Source organism: Myotis brandtii, unplaced genomic scaffold (genome assembly GCF_000412655.1).
Source record: "Myotis brandtii unplaced genomic scaffold, ASM41265v1 scaffold185, whole genome shotgun sequence".
NCBI classification, from domain to species: domain Eukaryota; kingdom Metazoa; phylum Chordata; class Mammalia; order Chiroptera; family Vespertilionidae; genus Myotis; species Myotis brandtii.
Window position 1 is genome coordinate 9,213,741 of NW_005356870.1, and position 22,680 is coordinate 9,236,420.

At 46.3% G+C, this 22,680-nt stretch overlaps 2 protein-coding genes across 3 annotated transcripts in view; one reads left to right on the forward strand and one right to left on the reverse strand.

Moving 5' to 3' along the window:
* The window catches only part of PDGFRL (platelet-derived growth factor receptor-like), a 41,146-nt gene extending 29,089 nt beyond the window's left edge, over positions 1-12,057 (forward strand). The window contains exons 3-6 of the mRNA XM_014537917.1: positions 2,912-3,063; positions 7,945-8,238; positions 8,702-8,841; positions 10,849-12,057. Coding sequence (XP_014393403.1) covers positions 2,912-3,063; positions 7,945-8,238; positions 8,702-8,841; positions 10,849-11,037 — 775 coding nt within the window. The 3' untranslated portion in view covers positions 11,038-12,057. The remainder of the gene's footprint in view (positions 1-2,911; positions 3,064-7,944; positions 8,239-8,701; positions 8,842-10,848) is intronic.
* A 1,607-nt stretch (positions 12,058-13,664) lies between these two features.
* Positions 13,665-22,680, reverse strand: part of MTUS1 (microtubule associated tumor suppressor 1) — a 62,936-nt gene continuing 53,920 nt past the window's right edge. For both annotated transcript variants that reach the window (XM_014537915.1, XM_014537916.1), the window contains exons 4-10: positions 21,524-21,738; positions 20,437-20,542; positions 19,104-19,177; positions 18,845-18,940; positions 16,997-17,113; positions 15,052-15,149; positions 13,665-14,280 (exon numbers count right to left, since the gene is read on the reverse strand). In XM_014537915.1, the coding sequence (XP_014393401.1) occupies positions 14,067-14,280; positions 15,052-15,149; positions 16,997-17,113; positions 18,845-18,940; positions 19,104-19,177; positions 20,437-20,542; positions 21,524-21,738 (920 nt within the window). In that variant the 3' untranslated portion in view covers positions 13,665-14,066. The remainder of the gene's footprint in view (positions 14,281-15,051; positions 15,150-16,996; positions 17,114-18,844; positions 18,941-19,103; positions 19,178-20,436; positions 20,543-21,523; positions 21,739-22,680) is intronic.

Sequence of the window (22,680 nt, forward strand, 5' to 3'; positions counted from 1 at the left end):
ACGGAAATAATTTTATGGTTGGGGGGCACCACAACATGAGGAACTGTATTAAAGGGTCGCAGCATTAGGAAGGTTGAGAACCACTGCTTTAGACTGATCCATGTTGTTGCACAGGGCAAAATTTTATTCTTTTTTATGGCCAAGTAACATTCCATTGTATATATGTACCACTTCTTCTTTATCCCCTCATCTATCGATGGACACTTAGGTTGCTTCCACAGCTTGGCTACTGTAGATAAAACTGCAGTGAACATAGGGGTGCACGTATCTTTCCGAAGTAGTGTCCTGTATTTCTTTGGATAAATACCCAGAAGTGGCCTCATCGTGGCTTTTTCTTTCCATCCTTAGTTATAGGACTTCTGTTCAGCTGGTCTTCAGATGGGTCTCGGTGATGGTTGTTCCATAATTTAGTTGTAATTTTGATGTGGCTGTGGGAGGACGGGGACATAGCATTTACCTACTCTTCCATCTTGACTGGAATACGTTTTTTATTTTTATTTTGTGTGTGGTTTTACTTACTTTTATTTTTTATTATTAAGTTTATCAGCGTAATATTGGTTAACAACATTATATAATTTTCAGGTGTACGAGATTATAATTTGATATTTGTGTGCTCAACGCCCAAAGTCTAGTTTCCTTCTGTTCCCCTATATCTGACCCCCTTCACTCACTTGGCCCTTCCCCCTCCCTCTCCCTCCTCTGGTCACCACCATTCTGTTGTCTGTATCTATGAGTTTGTTTTTATTTATTTTGCGAGTTCTTATTTTACTTTTTATTTTATTTTTAAATTATTTTTATTGTTTAAAGTGTTACAGATGTCCCCCTTTTTTCCCCATTGACCCTTCGTCCTCCCCACTTCCATCCCCTCCCCAGGCCTTCACCCCACTATTGTCTGAGTCCATGGGTTATGCATATGTGCATAGAAGCATAGAAGTTCTTTGGTTGATCTCTTCCCTCCCACCCCTCCGTCCCCTTATTTTACTTTTTGTTTTATATTCCACATATGAGTGAAATCATAGGTGGTTTTTTTGGTCCTTTTCTGTCTGACTTATTTCACTTAGCATAATCTTGAGAGAATTATGCAAAGTTTTCATTTTTAATACAATAATGCAGCATCCTGAAGATTCCAAGCTTTATTCAGAGATTTGTCCTTGCTGATGAAAGAGATTGTGCACACTGATAACACTGGTTATTTCCTTTATGTCAACTGTGGCTGCAGTGAAGTCATTAAAAACAGAAGCTGAAAGCAGAACACGGCCCAGGCTTTCTGGCCGAGTTTCCATGCCTGCGTCGCAGTGGACCAGTGGTTTTACTTAAGGAAACCCCAGCTCTGAGATGGAAGAGAATTTCCTCCCTTTAGAAAACATAACTCTTTTTTTTTTTAAATCCTCACTTGAGGTTATTGTTTCCATTGCTTTTTAGAGAGAGTGAATGGGAGAGGGGGAGAGAGGAACATCGATGTGAGAGAGACATATCAATTGGTTGTCAGGGATCAAACCTGCAACCCAGGTACATGCCCTTGACCAGGAATTGAACCCACGACCCTTTGGTACGAGGGTTGACACTCTAACCCAGTGGGAAACACTGTCCCAGGCCATAACGAGCAGAGAATTAAGGCCTGGGCCCGGGTGTGTGCATTTATATGTGAGAACAGGGGAGCAGAGAATTAAGGCCTGGGCCCGGGTGTGTGCATTTATATGTGAGAACAGGGGAGCAGAGAATTAAGGCCTAGGCCCGGGTGTGTGCATTTATATGTGAGAACAGGGGAGCAGAGAATTAAGGCCTAGGCCCGGGTGTGTGCATTTATATGTGAGAACAGGGGAGCAGAGAATTAAGGCCTAGGCCCGGGTGTGTGCATTTATATGTGAGAACAGGGGAGCAGAGAATTAAGGCCTAGGCCCGGGTGTGTGCATTTATATGTGAGAACAGGGGAGCAGAGAATTAAGGCCTAGGCCCGGGTGTGTGCATTTATATGTGAGAACAGGGGAGCAGAGAATTAAGGCCTAGGCCCGGGTGTGTGCATTTATATGTGAGAACAGGGGAGCAGAGAATTAAGGCCTAGGCCCGGGTGTGTGCATTTATATGTGAGAACAGGGGAGCAGAGAATTAAGGCCTAGGCCCGGGTGTGTGCATTTATATGTGAGAACAGGGGAGCAGAGAATTAAGGCCTAGGCCCGGGTGTGTGCATTTATATGTGAGAACAGGGGAGCAGAGAATTAAGGCCTAGGCCCGGGTGTGTGCATTTATATGTGAGAACAGGGGAGCAGAGAATTAAGGCCTAGGCCCGGGTGTGTGCATTTATATGTGAGAACAGGGGAGCAGAGAATTAAGGCCTAGGCCCGGGTGTGTGCATTTATATGTGAGAACAGGGGAGCAGAGAATTAAGGCCTAGGCCCGGGTGTGTGCATTTATATGTGAGAACAGGGGAGCAGAGAATTAAGGCCTAGGCCCGGGTGTGTGCATTTATATGTGAGAACAGGGGAGCAGAGAATTAAGGCCTAGGCCCGGGTGTGTGCATTTATATGTGAGAACAGGGGAGCAGAGAATTAAGGCCTAGGCCCGGGTGTGTGCATTTATATGTGAGAACAGGGGAGCAGAGAATTAAGGCCTAGGCCCGGGTGTGTGCATTTATATGTGAGAACAGGGGAGCAGAGAATTAAGGCCTAGGCCCGGGTGTGTGCATTTATATGTGAGAACAGGGGAGCAGAGAATTAAGGCCTAGGCCCGGGTGTGTGCATTTATATGTGAGAACAGGGGAGCAGAGAATTAAGGCCTAGGCCCGGGTGTGTGCGTTCATATGTGAGAACAGGGGAGCAGAGAATGAAGGCCCGGGTGTGTGCATTTATATATGAGAACAGGGGAGCAGAGGGCGAAGGCTCGGGTGTGTGACCGGCTTTGCTTCTGTTGACAGTGTGAAGCAGCATGAGCGCTACGGCCAGCTGACCCTGGTCAACTCCACCGCGGCCGACACCGGCGAGTTCAGCTGCTGGGGGCAGCTCTGCACCGGCTACATCTGCACGAAGGACGAGACCAAAACCGGCTCCACATACATCTTTTTTACAGGTAAAAGGTTTGTTGCCTCAGTGGACTCTTCCAACATCTGGACTTGCCCAGGGTAAAGGTTCCACTGTGTGCTGAATATCAGTAATGACAGTCAGAGCCCCCGCTGTCTGTCAGGCCCTGGGCTCAATGCTTTCCATCAATTAGTTCAGGTAAGTCTCTCACCAGCCCTTCAGGGTGAGTACTAACATCATTTCCACTTCTTTTTCCCAATGGAAAAGTTGAGGTTTAGAGAGATTAAGTAAGTCCTTAAGGTCACACTACAAGGAATGCCTGTTATCAGAATTTGAACCCAGGACAGTCTGACTCCAGAGTTTGTACCTACATTGTCCAATATGGTAGCCACTGGACACCTGGGGCTATTTACATTTAAGTGGGAATTAAAATTAAACAAAATTTAAAACTCGGTTTCTCCGTGGCCCTTACATGTTTCAAGGGCACCATTGCCACATGTGGCGGCTGGTGGCTGTCCTAGTTGACACGTGACAGAGAACAGCTCCATCATTGCAGAAAGCCCGGCTGTTGACTTTGAGTCACGTGCTCTCATATCTGTGATGGTCTTTCTGGAACCTCCACAGTCCTAGGATGCCTGGCCAAAGGCCTCCTTGTGTTTGTTCTCGTGAGTGCTGAGAGCTGAGGGTTGAGGGGCTGGGTTCCCAGAGGTGGTGGTCCTTGAGTCTCCAGCCCCAGTCCCTGAGCCTGAGCAAGGTGCCTGAGAAGGCGCAGGTCAGAGTGAACTCTCCTCTCCTGTAGTGCTAGGTATGGCTTTGCCGGTGGAATTGCACTCAGAGAAAAGGCATTGCAGAGGAGGTTGCAGCCCCCTCCCTCTTGGAGGAGGAGGATGGCGTTCTCCAGGGCCCAGCGGTCAGGGTTTTCAGGGCCTTACAGAGGCCACCCCCTGGTGAAGTCAGAATTCTTCCCTTTTTTAAAAAATTGATTTCAGAGAGGAAGGAAGAGGGAGAGAGAGATAGAAACATCAGTGAGAATCATTGATCGACTGCCTCCTGCCTGCCCCACACTGGGGATCGAGCCTGCAACCCGGGCTCGTGCCCTGACCAGGAATCGAACCGTGACCTCCTAGTTCATAGGTGGACGCTCAACCACTGAGCCATGCCAGCTGGGCCAGAATTCTTTCTTAGTGTCGTAGGCAGGCACTTTCAGGAGATTTGTCCACTTCCTGAATCCATCTGCCTTTCAGACCTTCGTGATTTCGGCCTATGACTCAAATGACCTGATGCCCTGGCCATTAATGAGTGCTTCAACAAAACCTCCCATATAACCCCTTCCCGTCCAGAGAGCACCTCTCTGGCCAGCGCTTCTCATGGCCCTGGAGGCCCGTGGATCTCATTTCACTTCCAAATGCCCCCGGGAACTGAGTAGAAACTGGTTTATTATCTCTGTCTGAGAAATAATGACGCTGACGCTGAGACTCAGAGGGCGAGGTGACCCGCTCGGTGTTTCATGGCTTACAGCGGCAGAGTAAAGAGTCCAGCCCTGCTTTTCTGACCCAGGATCCAATGTTCTTACTGCCCTGGCCCGTTTTGAAGACCAGGTGGTGGATTGATGGGCAGACAGACAGGCACTAGCTAGCATAACTGGTGGTGTCAGGAGAACTGCTCGCAGTTGTTCACAGGTAATCCCTTCTGATCCTCATTCTGGAATGTGCCACGCAGAAAGCCCACGTGCCTTAGTGTTATACCGCCCTGGGAAGCCACAGTGGAAAAGGCAACTAAGACTAATCAGGGCCTGTTGTTTGGATGAGGACTGATAGCCTATTTCAAATGACAGAATGAGGACTTTTCTGTCAGGGTTAGCCCTGTTGTGTCTTCCCAAAACATTGGTTTTTGAACTGAGATTTTTGAACTGAAGACCTCCCTTGAGCAAAATGTCCTATTAGGGTCCTGGGCTCTGAGTTTTAGAGGCAGGTCTTCTCCCTCAATTCAGGGAAGCCCCTTTGTGAATCAAAGGAACACCCCCAACTTAATATTTATTTCAACATAAATATTACGTTGAGCATCGACCTATGAACCAGGAGGTCACAGTTCGATTCCTGGTCAGGGCACATGCCCGGGTTGCGGGCTCAATCCCCAGTAGGGGGCGTGTAGGAGGCAGCCAATCAATGATTCTCTCTCGTCATTGATGTTTCTCTCTCTCTGCCCCTCTCCCTTCCTCTCTGAAATCAATCAAAAGTGTATGTGTGGGGATTGAGGGGTGTGTGTGTGGGGGGGGACCAATGTGTTGTAGCATTTTCTCATTCCTCAACACAAGTGAAGAGTCCAGCTGGATTTTCAGTGTAGGGTTTAGCAGTTTGTCTTCTCAGGCCTGGGTGAATCTGCAAAACCAGGACGGGCTGTGATGAGAGCTGAGCGTTCCGCGGCTGGCGCTGGCTCCCTTCAGAACATATGCTTCCCCTCTGCCCACACAGAGAAACGTCTGGCATTCATTATGTTCGCCTGTTCCCTGGAGCTCGATTGCAAACACTGTGAAGCTTCCTTTTGATTGTTGGTCATTTGTGCGATTTTTGTGTGAATTTGTGCGACTGTCACATATTATATTTAATCTTATCCAGGAGGCACTCATGCGTTTTTCCCCCCTCTCTAACTTTTTATTGAAGTATAACAGAGGAAAGTACACACATCATAGCTATACAGCTCAAATAAATCACCCTCAAGCCACACGGAACTGCCACCAGATCAAGAAGGAGAACATGACTGACAATAGGCCTTTCTCGTGGCAAAGGGCTTGGGCTCCAGTCTTCACATGCAGTCAAACCACACTAAGGGGCATTGTATGGAGTTGTAATCATTTGGATTTTAGCTTATAGCCTATGAAGTAATTATTTTGGAAATCTAAATTTTCATGTGTTTAGTTTTCTTAAAGTAATATTTTTTTATTGATTTTTTACAGATAGGAAGGGAGAGGGATAGAGAGTTAGAAACATCGATGAGAGAGAAACATCGATCAGCTGCCTCCTGCACACTCCCCACTGGGGATGTGCCCGCAACCAAGGTACATGCCCTTGACTGGAATCGAACCTGGGACCCTTGAGTCCGCAGGCCGACGCTCTATCCACTGAGCCAAACCAGTTAGGGCATAAAGTAATATTTTTTATCTGCTCAAGTAGATGCAAACATATTTGCAAGGGGCATATGTCATCTACAATTCTTTGAACTTTAACATACTTTTTTGGGTAGATGGAATGTACTGATTATAAGTGAAATTTTTTTCTGTTTGTTAAAGCAACCGGTGTGGTCACTTCTTTTCAAAGCATGTCCAAGTAAGACCACATTTTTGTGTTGTGGAATTCTGATTGTTATCCTACTGGCTTTGCTCACTGGTTCCATTTTCTCTACAAAACCTTAAAACAGAAGGTGCTTCTAAACCTTGCAGTCATAAACTTCTTAACTGTTTTGGCCAAAAAGATATCTTGAGTACTGTCCACTCTGGATTCTTCTCTTTACAATGGGGATGACATATCCAAGGCCACGCAGATTTGCTCTTTGTGAATACAGGACTGTTAGGTGCCCCTTGCCTACGCCTGAAAGCCAGTTTCTCATGAAGTGGCATGAACCACCCAGGCTGACATAAAGCCTAGAAAAGACAGGGCCTCTCTGAGTCACGGCGTACTCTTCCTTGACCTTAGCCAGAGCCAGGGGGAAGGACCTCCATGTTAGTTAAGTTGCACCCATTGCAAAGAAGTCTTGGCTCATGAAGACATTTGATGATATATCCAGAAATTCTGTCCCTGACCTAACACATCACATGGACTGTCGCACAAAGAAGGGTAGTGGAGGAGAGAGCCAAGAATAATTGGTTGTTTCAGGAGCATTGCAGGAAAAACATGGGAAACAATTGAACAAGTGTTGGGGTGTAATTAAGTTAAATGACTTCTCTTAATTACGATAATATCCTCTCATAGTATAGAAAACAAAAGATTTAACGTGCCATGCCGAAAACAAACAAAAAATAAACCTCAACTCAGAGTCCTCTGTACTAAGGAAAGGCGGGGCATACCAGTCCTCATTTCTGTAAGATAAAAATGCCATTTTCTCCTCATTTCTGTAAGATAAAAATGCCGTTTTCTGTGCTTAAAACTTCAGAGGGAACAGGGGTATAAGAAACTGGCTGGAGGTCCCCAGCCCTGAGGCAGCCAAGCTGAGCTCAGAACATGAGGTTAGCGGTAGCAGGTTCCTCATCTGTCTCTTCTCCATTCCCTCTCCGTGGGCCTTGGCAGGAATGAGGTGCACTGGGCTGGATTCTCGGGGGAGCTCTGCTGTGCTGGGATCCGCCCCAACAGCACTTCCTGAGCAGGTCACGGGGCTAATTTCTCCAGAGAGACAGCGGATTGTTTCCAGGTCTTAAGGCTGCTCTGGTCGTATGGACGTCAGTCTCCTCCCCTGCTTCCTCAGGGAGTAACCCATGGGCCTGAGTTGGGCTTGAACTAAGACCTATTTTATTTCCCTTAAGGAGATGGGAAATAATAGCATCCTTTTTCAGAAAGAGGAAAATTATTTAAAAATAGCTTTTTCTACTTATAAGGACTCTGTATTCTGAGTATATTGTCAGTCTCCTCTCATTTTTTTTTAAAAATATATTTTATTGATTTTTTACAGAGAGGAAGGGAGAGTGATAGAGAGTTAGAAACATCGATGAGAGAGAAACATCGACCAGCTGCCTCTTTCCCTTAAGGAGATGGGAAATAATAGCATCCTTTTTCAGAAAGAGGAAAATTATTTAAAAATAGCTTTTTCTACTCATGAGGACTCAGTATTCTGAGTATATTGTCTGTCTCCTCTCATTTTTGTGCCCTGGAGTCGTGAATCCATAAAGTGTTCTTTACCTTGCTCCTCCAGAACAAGTAAGCCCGTGTCTCTTGCTTTGCAGAGAAAGGAGAACTCTTTGTACCTTCTCCCAGTTACTTTGATGTTGTCTACCTGAACCCGGACAGACAGGCTGTGGTTCCTTGTCGAGTGACCGTCCTGTCAGCCAAAGTCACGCTCCACAGGGAGTTCCCGGCCAAGGAAATCCCGGCCAATGGAACAGACATTGTTTATGACATGAAGAGAGGCTTTGTATACCTGCAACCTCATTCTGACCACCAGGGGGTGGTCTACTGCAAGGCGGAGGCCGGGGGCAAGTCGCAGATCTCTGTCAAGTATCAACTCCTCTACGCAGAAGGTAAGGGTGTTTCCTACCAGTGCCTAGATTTCAGTGGCTTCCAGCTGGTTAGTAGCAGGCACTGCTGTTCCTGAGTATGGATGGAAATTAGGAGGCACAGAATGCTGTTCTTAATGGCTCCTTTATTGCACCACTATTTCTAGAATGTTCTACTAGTGCTTCCTTGTCTGTGACCATGACCTTCAGATGAACCCCTGGCAGACCTTTTAGCCTCCTCCCCTAATCACAAGGGAAATGGCTGGGCCTGGGGAGTTCTGGGTGCTGACCCCATTCGGACCACCAAGGTAGAGAAAGAGGAGGCTTCGAAGAATCCGAAAGTGGTGGGGTGGAGGCGGCCTGGTGCTCACTGGGCGAGGCGGAAATGTGACCCATCCGTCCAAAGAAAAGAATGTGCCTGTAGGTTTGTCTTCAGTGTTGCACTTATGAATTCCATCTCACTTTCCCTGTCTCCTACTTAATACAGTTCCCAGTGGCCCTCCCTCCACAACCATCCTGGCATCTTCAAACAGAGTCAACAGTGGGGACGACATCAGTGTCCTCTGCACTGTCCTCGGGGAGCCTGACGTCGAGGTGGAGTTCAGGTGGATCTACCCAGGCCAGAAGGTAAGACCTTACCCTCACTCAGCCAGTTGTTCAAGTTTAGGTTTGTCTCTCTCTCCCCCACCTGCCACTGATAAAGACCTTAACGTACGAGGTGCAAGAAATGTGTGGGACTAAGGTAGGTGCCAGGGCTTGCTGGTTGTCCTCTGAGACAGCGGTCGCCAACCTTTCGGACCTCACGGGCCACTAATGGTCCACGGACCACCAGTTGGCGACCACTGTTCTAAGATGTTTCAGTATATTTACAAATGGCTTTTTTTCTTAATAGAAAAGGTGACTGGGTTCCATCAGGTAATTCACTCAGTGTACCCTCTTCACATGTGATTTATCTTCATAATTCTTTTTAAATATATTTTTTATCAATTTTTGAGGAGAGGGCAAGAGAGATAGAAACATCAATGATGAGAGAGAATCATTGATTGGTTGCCTCCTGCACAACCCACACGGGGGATCGAGCCCATAACCCAGGCATGTGCCTGGCCTGGAATTGAACCGTGACCTCCTCGTTCATAGGTTGATGCTGGGCATGTGCCTGGCCTGGAATTGAACCGTGACCTGCTCGTTCATAGGTTGATGCTCAACCACCAAGCCACGCCAGCTGGGCTGATCTTCATAATCCTTAAATAAGAAGGAACAGGGGCTTGAAAGGGACAGGAGGGGCCTCCTTCTTTCTCCACCCCAACCTCAACCTTCAGTCTGAATTCTGAGTCAATTAGAGGCCAATCTAACTTCCTTCTGGTGCCTTTCTGTCTTGCACACAAGCTGTACCCGTGGTGAGGAGCTCTGAGCAGACATCCACAGGCCCTGTCCAAAAGGTGCCATGAGGCCAGAGATCTTTTTAAAATAGATTTCCCATAAAAGCAACTCCAGCTTATTATTTAGCCTCCGTGCGTGCTCTGCTCACTAATAGAAACAGCTCTGCTACCAACATGGAACGATCCCTTTGTTGCCAGAAGAGATTTGGCCTCTTGAGATGTACTCAGTAGCCAATACCCTTCTGGCTCTATGGGCTGTGATTGGTGGAAAATAATTATCCCCGGAGAATGGTATTTTCCGGGCTCTGGTACCTTACTTGCTTTTACACAGTTGTCACAATTAGAAAACATGAATGGTTTTCAATAGAGATTTCTTTTGCATTGCTAATTATTATTTTATGAGCAGAAGGGGGATTAATGGAGTTACACTATATTACAGTTGTTAAGCTAATCCAGAAAATACTACGTTCTTATCACCGGATTTGGATGAAGCCTCTCAAAGGTGTCCATCTGACCTTCTGGAATAGGGAGTTACGTCATTTAGGGCGTCACATTATCCATTCCTGGTAGAACTTTTCTCCCACATTTGACATCATCCCTCTCTTTCTTCCAAATCTGAACAATTGGGAGCTTTTATTCACTTGCATGGGGAGTGCTCTGGGCTCTTTTTGACCAGAAAGTCTGTAAATAAGAACCAGTGAGTGAGAGGGTGAACGTGGGCAATGTAGAGAAGTGTGGAAAATTTTATCTACGTCTTTTTGAGTAATACAAGGTGTACCTCCTTGGAGTTCCAAAAGAATCAATCTTATATTCAGTAGAAATTTACTAAAGAGCCCAGGCGGCATGGTTGAGTGTCTGTCTATGAACCAGGAAGTCATGGTTTGATTCCCGGTCAGGGCACATGCCCTGGTTGTGGGCTCGATCCCCAGCGTGGGGTGTGCAGGAGGCAGCTGATCAGTGATTCTCTCTCATCATTGATGTTTCTACATCTCTTTCCCTTTCCCCTCCTTTCTGAAATAAATGCAATATATTTTTTAAAAATTTACTAAAGAAAAGGGCAGAGAGAGTCCAACAGTGTAATGAAATCCCAGACTGTGCTTTGAAAAACATGCCGCTGAAAATGCTTACACAGTGCGGAAGCACCCGTGGGCCTCGCAGACCAGTGTTTTCTGAGCATGGCTCCGTGTTGAGTGGCTGGGACCTGTTTATAGCCACGTGTCCTCCTTGCTTCATCCCTGCGGGTGTCATTACACAGGATGAAAGGCCCGTGACGATCCAGGACACCTGGAGGCTGATCCACAGAGGCCTGGGCCACACCACCAGGATCTCCCAGAGCGTCGTGACGGTGGAAGACTTTGAGACCATTGACGCGGGATATTACATTTGCACGGCCCAGAATCTCCAAGGACAGACCACAGTAGCTACCACTGTTGAGTTTTCCTGACTTGGAAAACGCAGTGCAATGGACTGACGGGAAGCCCACGTGCGCACACCACCAGCTCGGGCGTCCTTGTGACTCGGGCTTTGCCAGAGGCTGATGTCCAGCGCCAAACCCCAGTCCCTGCCTCGTGAGTAAGACCCAGACATCCAAACACACAGGAAGTCGCCCGGTCTAATAATAGACGTGTTAACTCCTCGGACAGAAAGCATGTCTTCTGATTGCTTACCTACGTATATGCGTTTCTGGTTTTTATACTTAGAGAGCATATATGTGAACAACTCTATATAATCATCTCTATTAAATGATCAAGTTTTTGTAAAATAAATTTAAAACTGGCCTAAGTGCTCGTGTTTTAGGTTGGCAGAAGGACTTGTTGGTAGTGATGTTTGGGTTAACCTTAATTTCCATTTGATTTTAATCGCAATACGTGAGCATCTAAAAAATGTAGTAACTATATATGGACTATGATATGAAAGTATCCAAAAAAAATCATAGAAACTTGCTTTTTATTAAAAATAAAAAAGGCTGCACTCAGAAGTAACTAGTTCTAGATTAGTACATTCAGAAAGATTTACAGCATGTGTGTTTAAAAGTTTAATTTTCAATATAAAATAGGTATGCTGATCAAGGAAAATTCAACTTCATTTAGACCTTTTGTAGCATCTGCAAAAAAAAATATTTAGACCATAGTTTTCTCACCTTAAAGAGCAGAAATTGTTAAAACCAGTCAAAAGTTATTCCTCCAAAACACACAGCTTTGAATTTAGAAAAGAGAAGCTTCATTCTGAGCTTAGCTCTGTGAGCCAAATTTCAGCCCATGGCCTGTTTTGTGGTTGCGTTGGAAATTCCTGGGAAATGGCTGAGGAGGCGGCGCAGCGTCGACGCCTGGGCTGTGAGAAGGGCTGTGAGCTGGGCAGCCCCTGGGAGAGAGAAGGATGTCACAGGTTGCACTTCTTATATTAAATATTCCAGCATTGTTTATTTAATCAAGGTAAAAATACACTTTGCATCATTATAAACTGAGCACAATTACAGTTTTTACACATCCGTATACGGTACGACGTGCCGACATTGTACATCCTACATGAAACATTTGGTTTGAAAACAATCTTCAGGTTCTCCGTGTTGTTTCCTACCTTCCCTCCAGTTGTCTCTGAAGACACTTTATACTAACTGTGTAAGATTGATTTCCCCGGACACCTAAAGGGTATGGAGGAGAGCAGGGATCAGCACAAGATTTACCATGCGCGGGCACGGATGTCAAATCCAACTTCGGCTAATGACACTGAGCACAACTGGAAAGGGTAAGCAGAGAGAGATCTCGGAAGGTGGCAGTGGGCCTATTCCCGTTCATCAGAAGCACACACGGAAGGTAACATACACACTACACTAGTGAAGCTTAGACTTCAGACACAATCACTAATAATTAAAAAGAAAACACCATGCATCATGAATATTAATTTGTTATGTAATGTACATGTAATGATGACTCACAGACCCCCCTCTAGTATCCTGAATCTGTTCTTACCATGGGGGCTATTGGTACAGCCATCAAACCTCAGCGATGCAGATTAGTAAATACTGACATCACCATATTGACACATGCAGGGGGGGGCGGGGGAAAGCCACAGTGCTTCCTCCACCCTCCCCCAAAGTGTGAGAACTAGGGGAGGTAATAAGTGAAGTTTGGAAGAGAAACTGAAATGCAACCTGGAGGAGAGTCCTACGAGTAGGAAAAGCCACATTTTCTACTCGGAAGCTGGCCATTCTACCTCCCCAAAGACAGAAGGGTTCCTCAAAGGGTACATGGGAACTTGGCGTTATCTTTTATGAAATGCTGCATCGTTGGTTTCATCAAGGTACTCCTGTTCATCGATAAACACGAGCCAATGACTCTCTCGTTCTTTATTCCTTCTAGGGTTTCCCAAAACTTGTACTCTCAGGTCCAGGCTGTGGCTTATTTGGAGCATGGTGTCAGCACCTTGAGGATGAGCTGGCTCTGGAAAAGCATATGCCACTATCCTTGTCCCAGAGAACAATAGGAAGGAGGTAGGAGGGTTGCCTTTGTGGCTCTGGCTGGGGAAGGAAGGAAAGGGAGGAGGCGAGGATCAGGGGAAAAGACAATAGTTGACATCAGTGAGGACAGCTTAGGTCACGGTAAACGGGTAAACGTAAGGCAGGAGCAATCCACTGCTGCCGCCCCTTTTCTTTATACGGAATTTTAGAAAAATTTGGGTTTTACATTTGCTCGTAGCCTGAGAAAATGGATCGTAGTAAAATGTTAGGTTCACATGGGAACGTTAAAAGTCTACAGAAAAAAAACACAAACTTGTTAGTTTTAACCGACATGGCTGAACACTGAAAGAATGCCAAGAAACTTCCAAAGGATACAGACACTGCACAGACACGGACCAGTCGGAACGCTTCCTGTCACTCCCCACCCCACCCCGTGTCAAAGGGCGGAGCGGAGTGGGTGGCAGAGAGCGTCATCATTCAAGCAACGATTGCTCTTCCTTCTATGGCTTTTTGCAGAGATGCATACACTGACTTAGCTGATTAGTACAGACCCAGAAATACGCAGCTTTTGACTTGCAGAACACAGCAAAGGAGGCAGCATCAGACACAGGACACTCGCTACATCCCTTTTATTCACACATCCCCCAAATAAAAATCACAAGAAGGTGCCTGTGGCAAAGAACATTATAAAGGTTATAAATCTTTATCTTAAGAGGCCCCTGAGAGTTTTTCCCCTTATGCTTACGTGGAAAAGGCAATGTTCTTTAAGTGCTTTGTGCAAATGTCCGTGCAGATCGATTCCGAAATCCTTTGGGGAGGAGTCCCTTGGCCAGAGAGCCACGTGTTCCTCCTGAGCTCCGGTCTCGCAGGGAGCCGATGCAGGGGGTCAAGACTTTCCAGTTCTAGGGCGGTAACGACACGTCGGCCCATGTGGCTCTTGATCCCTGGACCACGGTGAGGGTCAGCCCTGCGGACCTGTGACGGTGCTCTCAGACAGTCTCCCGCGTGCAGAAGCGTCATCTGGGCGACACGCTGGGGCTGGGGAAGGAGCCGGAATTGCGGGGCGACTGGAAAGGGATGGCGGGGGATGTGGGGGACCTGTCAGAGCCGCACAGGTCCCCGTTGTGTAGCTTCCACAGCAGCTCCTCGTTCTCCATGGACAGGCGCTTGTTGACTTTCGACTCCTTCTCCAGCCACTCCTGCAGGGTGGCCTGCTCGTTGGACAGTTGCCTTAAAGACAAAAAAAGGAGCCAGAAACCACATGGGTCTTTATTTTTATTGATTTCAGAGAGGAAGGGAGAGAGAAAGAAATATCAATGATGAGAGTCATTGATCGGCTGCCTCCTGCACGCCCCCTACGGGGGATCAGCTTGCAACCCAGGCATGTGCCCTGACCAGGACTCGAACCATGACCTCCTGACTCATAGGTCAACGCTCAACCACTGAGCCACACCCAGCTGAGCATGGATCTGAATTTCTAAAAAATGTACTTGAAAAAAAATGTTCTTGCCTTTTTAAATTTGAGAGTCCAGAAAAATGACCCCTTTGAAATAATAAAAGGCAGTCCTGCCCAGGGCTACTGGGCATGGGTATTGGCTGCCTAAGAAACCCAGGAAGTGGGAGCCAAAGAGAAAGCTGCTCTTTGGGGCCAATGTCACAGGAGGCTCCGTGACGCTCCCACAGATCATCTGAATGTCACGTGATTGTCCTGTGTGGGGCGGTTCCCCATTGGGTCCTGTGATGTTCTCTCTCTGAAGGCATCTCAGCATCACTAAGCCAGGGGCTCTGGGGGGAGGCTGGCCTGCTTAGGTCTCAGCGCCCAGCCCAGGCCCCCACAGTCAGGCCATGAAGTGCCACCATCACGCTTCCCAGGTAGAAACCAGCACCTGCTCCACCACCCTCTGCAATCCCGCTCCCAGGAGGCGCCTGGGCGGGTGTGAGGTCCAGTGGCACTAAACGTAGGAGGAGGAGATGGGAAAAACTGGACTGTTTTCTCTTTACCTTGAAATTGCAATGTGTTTGTCTATCCGAGCTTTTAACTCCTCGTTCTCCTGCTGACATCGCTTCAGTTTGTCGACCAGCGCTGTGTTGTTGTCCTCCTGGGGGCGAACAAGCATGCCAACGGTTAGACATCAAAAACAGGGAAACAAAGCCCTCATTTCCTACGGCACGTTCCTGCCACCAGCACACACTGGAGAGATCCAATTGAGGCAAGTTTAAATATAGTGAAATACCTATCCACAGACACATTGCAAAATAGAATCTGCAGCAGCAAAGCAGAGCATCTAGGTCAAGCATGTCAAACTCCCGGCTGGCGGGAGTTATAAATGAGGCATGCGGCCCACCGGCCCCGAGTTTGACATGCTTGATCTAGGGGGTTTTTTTGTTGTTGTTGTTTTTAAATGTGTTGTCAGATTTCAAGAACCACTTGAACAATGAACACAAGGGGGTGACTGAGTTAGTCTATGTCACGCCGTTTTAGAGGTTCCTCCCAACCCCTCCAAGCACTGGGGTCCTGACCTGGGCAACCATGGGGCCGTGCCTCTTGGGTTCAAGGTGGTAAAACAAAAGCAGCAGCCAGACATAGGCCGGCATTTATCAAGGGCACCAACCCTTCTAATGGTCTGTCTTGCAAAAAATACATTCCCACGTTTGATGAAAACTCTAAGGCCAACAGCAGGTCACCGCTCTGGGTGATGTTTGATGTGGCCTTAAACACGGTTTCCTCTTCAGCATCCATTTACCTCTCAGTGGCCCCACAAAGCAGCAATTTACAAAAAGAGCGTCCAATGAGAGAAACACCAGCACAGAGAGCCTCCCCGCTCAGTTGAGGTGAAGGCCCATTTGGCCTCCTTGCTGGCCTGCCCAGGCTCAATTTCAAGGAAGACACACATTGATCGGCTGGGAGGTTAAAGGATAAAATCCCAGAAGACATTTAACATGCTGGGGAGCTGATTACCTCCCAGAGCGCTTTCTAAAGGTAAGATTGTATTACTTGCTTAGGAGATGACATCACGGCTCTGTCACAGTTAATTCTAAGTCCCTGTCATTGTACCGTACGACGACTCTACTTTGACCGTGGCTCTGAGTGTGGGATCCTATTGTTCGTAACGTATCATACTATCCAGAAAATGCTCTGGACAAGTCAGTCAAATGAAATACCGTCCTACAAAACGAGACTAGAATGTCAGAAAAGGGGGCCTCGGAACATCAGTTCTCTGTCCGAGAGCCACAAACCAAGTTCCACTCACAGCCTCCATAGTGCGTGCTATTTATCCCATGGGTTCATTTTACTAAAGCACAGTTTTGAGCCCATTCTAATTCACAAGAAGCTCGACGAAGAACTTCGGTAGCCAGATTCAACTGCTCCACTGTGACTAATTCCCATGTCTAGCTCTCTGGGGCACCCGAAACCTGCCCAGAGTAGGAGAAACATCAAAGTACTGATTGGACATGATTTGAAAACTCCTCCCACGCAGGGCAAGATGCACAGACCCCTGGAAGGGGAGCCAGTTCCGTAGGTGTGGGTTTCCCAAGGACCCCCTGCTGCTTTACCTGTTCCTTGTGGGGGCGGGGAGGGGGGGGAGTGTTGCCGAAGGCAGCAATGGCCAGCCTGGAGCAAGCACAGAAAGGGAAACGGAACCTCTTTCACCTCCCCTGGAAGGGGAGCCAGTTCCGTAGGTGTGGGTTTCCCAAGGACCCCCTGCTGCTTTACCTGTTCCTTGTGGGGGCGGGGAGGGGGGGGGAGTGTTGCCGAAGGCAGCAATGGCCAGCCTGGAGCAAGCACAGAAAGGGAAATGGAACCTCTTTTGCCTGAGCTATATTTCCAAATAGCTTCAGGAGCAGTTACAACAGCCCCCGGTTCTAGGTCACAGGTTCTAGGTCACAGCCGGGTTCCCGCTTCCCAGACGCCAGGCCCTTGGGGGAGGCGCCGACAGAAACGTACCAGCTTCTCCATTTTCATCAGCTTCACGTCCTGCTGGTGCAGCTTCTCGTTCTTGATCTCCAGCACGGCCTTCAGGCTCTCCAGCTCCTGCTCCAGGTACATGATCTGAGGGTTTTTCTGGGAAAGACATAGCAGGTCATGAAATGCAATCCCACATTCTTAATAAAAAAAATAAAAATCTCTGATTAGACAGGAATTAGACAAAGTGGCAGGAAGCTTCTACCTCCTTACCGTGGTTTCAAAGAAAAAAGGTGAAAGGACTGGTTAGGATAACGTTAACCTCAAAGTCGCCGGTTATAAGGATGACATAAAACATCTCATATCTGAAAACAAGCATTTCACGCACTTATCAGCAACTTAATGTGGAGAAGATACTGGCAGCACCAAGTGTTTTATCGGAAGTAGGAGCAAAAATATTGCTTAACAATAGAAAACAGAATTCTGACCAGAAACGGGGTGTCTCCAAGCCCACCACTGGTGTTTGGGGGGACGAAAGGGAATAAGAGTTCTCTCTCACCAAGGTCAGCACCTGCCCAGGAATGAAAAGACGGTGCATACGCAGGGCTCTCTGGAAAACCACAGGGATGATGGTACCGTCCTGCGTCTTTTGGGTTTTTAGTGTGATGGGACTGCGCTGGCCTGGCCGTCCTAGGGCAGGCGTGACGCCCTGTCATTTTATTTTGTGACACCCCAACACCGACCCGGCATATAGCACAGGTACTACCCAAAGTCTATCAAATAAACGCCACGTAAGGGGAGACGCCTTCTTAGAGCCCAACCCCAGGGGAGATGCCCCGACTCCTTGCTTTACTTACGGAAATTCAAGTGAACCGTCTAAAACGTATGACACAGATGGACAGTGGGAGACGCCCCCCTCCACCCCCCACCAGGGACTTCCTGAGCTCTGCTTCCAGCCTCAGGGCAGCAGGCTATGAACAGTAGTTGTCAAAACACAAGCAATAAACTTTTTTTTTCTCCAAAAAAAAGGAGCGAGGCAGGGGAGTGAGGGTACAAGCTACAAGAGCAAGTTGAGCTTACAAGAGAAAAAAGTTTTGTACTTTTCAAAAGGGAGGAGCAATCATACAAGGAAATACTGTTCGGCCAAGAAAAGGCATGAGGTCCCTATACCTGCTGTAACATGCACGGACGCCGAGAACGGACGCTCCGTGGAAGAAGCCAGATGCAGGAGGCCACAGACACGATTCCGCTTAAATGAAGAGGCAAAGCCACACAGACAGGAAGTAGCCTGGTGACTCCCTGGGGCTTTGTGGGGAGAGAGGGGCTGACTGCTAATGAGTACAAGGTTCTTTAGGGCTGATACAAATGTTCTGGAATTAGATACTGGGGACCAACACAACTCTGTGAATATACTAAAAACCACCGAATTGCACATTTTATAAGGTATATAAATTATATCTCAATATAGCAGTCAGTTAAAAAAAAAAAGTGAAGACTTCAAACAAACGCCTGCCCCTAAACTGATACTTTTCTTGTCTTCCTGTAGGTATTAGCTTAGACCACTTGCAATATATAGGGTATCCCCCCCAAATGTATACACCCTTTAACAGCTGGTAGCTGTTAAATGAAAATGAAATGTATTCTAATAAACACGACGTACACATTTGGGGAGGACACCCTGTCTACTGGGCTTCGTCTGCATGCCAGTGTTTAAGATTTTAAAAACACACCACTAAACACAGAAGCCGTTCAGCACAGTTTAAACAGCACAGCTCAAGAGCTGAGAGGGCTCCAGACGCTGCTGTTTCTCTGCTGCTGAACTTAACTCGACTTGAAAAGGCGGCTAAGGAGGAGAAGAACTCAGCAGTGATGCAGGATCACGCGACTTACTAAATTCGCTTTCTCTCTTGAGAGTCTTTTTTGTTCTTCTGATTTCAGCTTTTCATTTAAAGCCTCATTTTCACTCTTCAGATCAGTGATTTGTTTCTAAAACACAAATAATGAAATGTGGACATGAGTCGGCACGCCGACACCAGAAACACAGCAGAATGTGCGCAGAAACATACCCAAACCCACACACCTCAAAGCTCAAGAACTATTATTATTATTATTATTATTATTATTATTATTTGTATTGAGATGTACCCACCTCTAGGGATTCCTGCTTCTCAGAAAGCAAATCCTCAAGTGATTTCTTTTCTAATTCATGGCTTTTCTTGATTTCTGGAAAGAAGTGATATTTTTAATGTCCTATGAGGTCACTGTGTTCTGTAGTTGTTAAGCACATATTCTTAAGAGTTGGTGACAAACCAATATGGCTGCTGCCTCATATTTGTGCGATGTTTTCATATAAATCAACCTGTTCTCGGATCACCCCTGTGAGGCGAGAAAGGCACATAGTCCCCGTTTATTACTGCGATCACTGAGGCCCACAGGGGCCAGGAGCGCGTAGGGGACACAGAGCAGACTCTGAGGGACGGGCCTCGAACCCTGGCCTGCAGCCCCCCGCCCTGGAGCTCCTGTGTTCTCCATTTGCATGTCATGAACCAAACAGAAATCTAAACTTAAACCCATTTCTAGGAGGAAGGAAGGAAAACAATGTTTACTAAATGTCTACCCTGGGCCAGTCACTTTTACATGTTATCATCTGGGACTTCACACAACAACTCTGTTTTCTAAAATTTTTAAATATTTTTATTGACTTCAGAGAGAGGAAGGGAGAGAGAGAGAAAAACATCGATGATGCGAGAGAATCACTGATCGGCTGCCTCTTGCACGCCCCCTACTGGGAGTCGAGACTGCAACCTGAGCGTGTGCCCTGCTGGGAATTGAACTGTGACCTCCAGGTTCAGGGGTCAATTCTCAGCCAGTGAGCCACACCGGCCGGCTGTACTTCCTGATGAAAAAGGCCTTGGCTGAAGGTCACACAGCCAGTCCTTACCACCCATCCACACGCTGCTCTGTAGGATACAATGAGTTTAGTGTAACAACTTGGGCTACACGGCCAACTATGTTCTGAAAGAAACAGCTTCTTATTCTTTTCCTTCCACTTGGACCCTCCCAATCGTGGTGACATAATAAAGATTCTTCATTCAACAAGAGCCATCTCCCTTTTCACGGTGGTGTCGGTGTGTAGGTGTGCTGGTGAGCAAGAGTACTCAGCATGGACCCCATACCACAGCCAGGATATGAACTCACACCTCCATGTCCCAGAACTTAAGGTGGTCAAATACGACGTTCCTAAAGGGCCTTTAAGTTCTTTAAAAGCTTGCCTACTTCCTAAAATGCTGTCATTTATAACAAACTATTATTTGCACCCTTAGGGGAAAGGACATGGCTAACAATGAACAATGCAAAAACAAGCCAAAACACCCCAAACTGCATTCTCTGGAGGAGGAAGTGATGAATCATGTCCTCTTTAAAACATATCATGCCGTTCCATTAGATCTTATTCTATTTAAACTGAAAACAAGCAATCTTGCCTGAAAGGGAGGTTTCATAGGCCTTCTTCAGTAATTCCACTTCGTCTGAGTGGCTAGCTTCAATTTCCAACTTCGAGGTTTCATGGGCAGCACTTAAGTTGTCAAACTGTAAGAAAAAAACACAACAAAACAACAGTTTACCAGTAGAATCAGAAGTCCTAAGTTGAACAGTAAGTAGTAACAGTAGGAATCTTGACACATAAACTTGAATTCAAGTTGAAGGCCTACCTAACGCATGTCAAGACCAACCCCATCTGAATTTGCCACTCCCAGGCCTTCACTCTATCCCACTCAGGATCAGACACACAGCTCGCCAGGGCGCACTGACGGACATGGCGAATCCATCACAAGGAATGAGGGGGTGTGTCCCGGTAACAGGACACTGGCTCCACCCCTGCCATGGTGGCCTCTATATCCTCAGTCCCTAGCACATGGCGTATAGTAGGTACTCTAAATATTTGCTGAATGTTAAACAGATTTAAAAAGGGAACAAGGAAATTAAAGAGCAGCTTTTAATATACTAATAGGTGAAAATTATGGGTTATTAAACAAGGGCCATTTTTAAAAAAATAAAGAAATTCAACCCCAAATTTAGCAGCACAACAGAATGGTCACAAAGGGATTATTCCTAGGTAATAAGATAAAGGGTTGTTTTTAATTTTATCTTTTTCCTTCCCTTTTGCTCAACACATGTACATTGCTTTCATCATAAGAAAAAAATTAATTTAAAAACCCTTTTTGCCCTAGCTGGTTTGGCTCAGTGGATAGAGCGTCAGTCTGTGGACTGAAGGGTCCTAGGTTCAATTCCTGTCAAGGGCACATGCCTGGGTCACGGGCTCGATCCCCAGTAGGGGGCGTGCAGGAGGCAGCCAATCAATGATTCTCTCTCATCATTGATGTTTCTCTCTCTCCCTCTCCCTTCCTCTCTAAAATCAATAAAAAAAATTAAAAAAAAAACACCCTTTTCACATTTTTAAATAAATAAAAAGGAATATTCAACAAAGAGAAGTTCATAAAGGAAGTGGATCATCAAACAAATAAAATTCAAGTAAAGAGCCAAGGACATCCTGGTCCCTAACGCACAGACCTGCTCTTGCAGCTGAGTTTTGTACTTCTCTGCTTCTTCAATGTAAATGTTCTGGAGCTTCTCACACTCCTCGGTGTAGAACTCTTTGAGCCGATTCTCTAGCTCGGTGAGATCCGTCTGGTGCTGCTGGTTCAGCTTCTGGACAAATCCTTCATAAGCTGCTTGCAACTCATTCCTGGCTTTTTCTAATTTCTCACAGGCGGTCGAAGCAGTGACTGGAGATGAAAAAAGAGAAAGATGACATTTGACTTGTTCAATGTCCTAAATTCATAACATTCACACACAGCTGGGATATCTCAGTTCTTCAGTGACCAGATTTCAAACCTAATAGTACAGAATTAAACAGTGAAAAAGAGCCAGGTTCCCAGTGAAGATCACCCTTTTCCATGGTGACCAATCAGTGCAGGGCCCATAAGGAGAGGGGGCTCTGATTGGCCAGGTGTCTCTGAGGGCAGCCAAGTAGGGAGAAGCTAAGACCCAGAAGGGGCAGGGAAGACCAGAGAGAAGAACAAATGGATTTAGCTTGTACTTCATTTGAACTGATCTCAACTTATTTAAAAAATACAGCACTAAACAACAAAATATTAGACTATATTGAAAACAAATCACCAGAGCATACAAACTTTAGGAAAAAACACATTTTAAAAGCCATATAACGTAATATGACAATAATAATAATATACTGAAAGGTTAATAGTTTTAAAAAGGCAAAGTAATTTGATAAACATAAATTAAAATCAGAACATCCTACTCTTCACCAGAATTACCAACAGAATTACCAACAGTACATTGCAGAACTCACGCACAAATCCATACTCCCACTCACTATATAAGCCTGGAAGATCTCATTTCTCAGAAAGTTTGACTTCGGACTTTTCCAGCCTTCCTTCACTGATGGTAAATACAGATAAGTGGGATAACAGAAAATGGGGACTGGTGAATGTGTTAAATTAATCCTTACCTCTCTTTTTGTAAGGAATATATATATATATATGTATTAGGAGTTATGGAAGGAAAATGATGGTTTTAGGGTAGAGAAAATGATAGTTTAGCCCATCCAAATGCTCAAATCAGAACTAGAAAGCAGAAGAGCTTCTAGGCTGAAGCTCGCCACTGCCAGTGGGGTGAAGGGAGGACAGACAGACAGACAGGAGGGG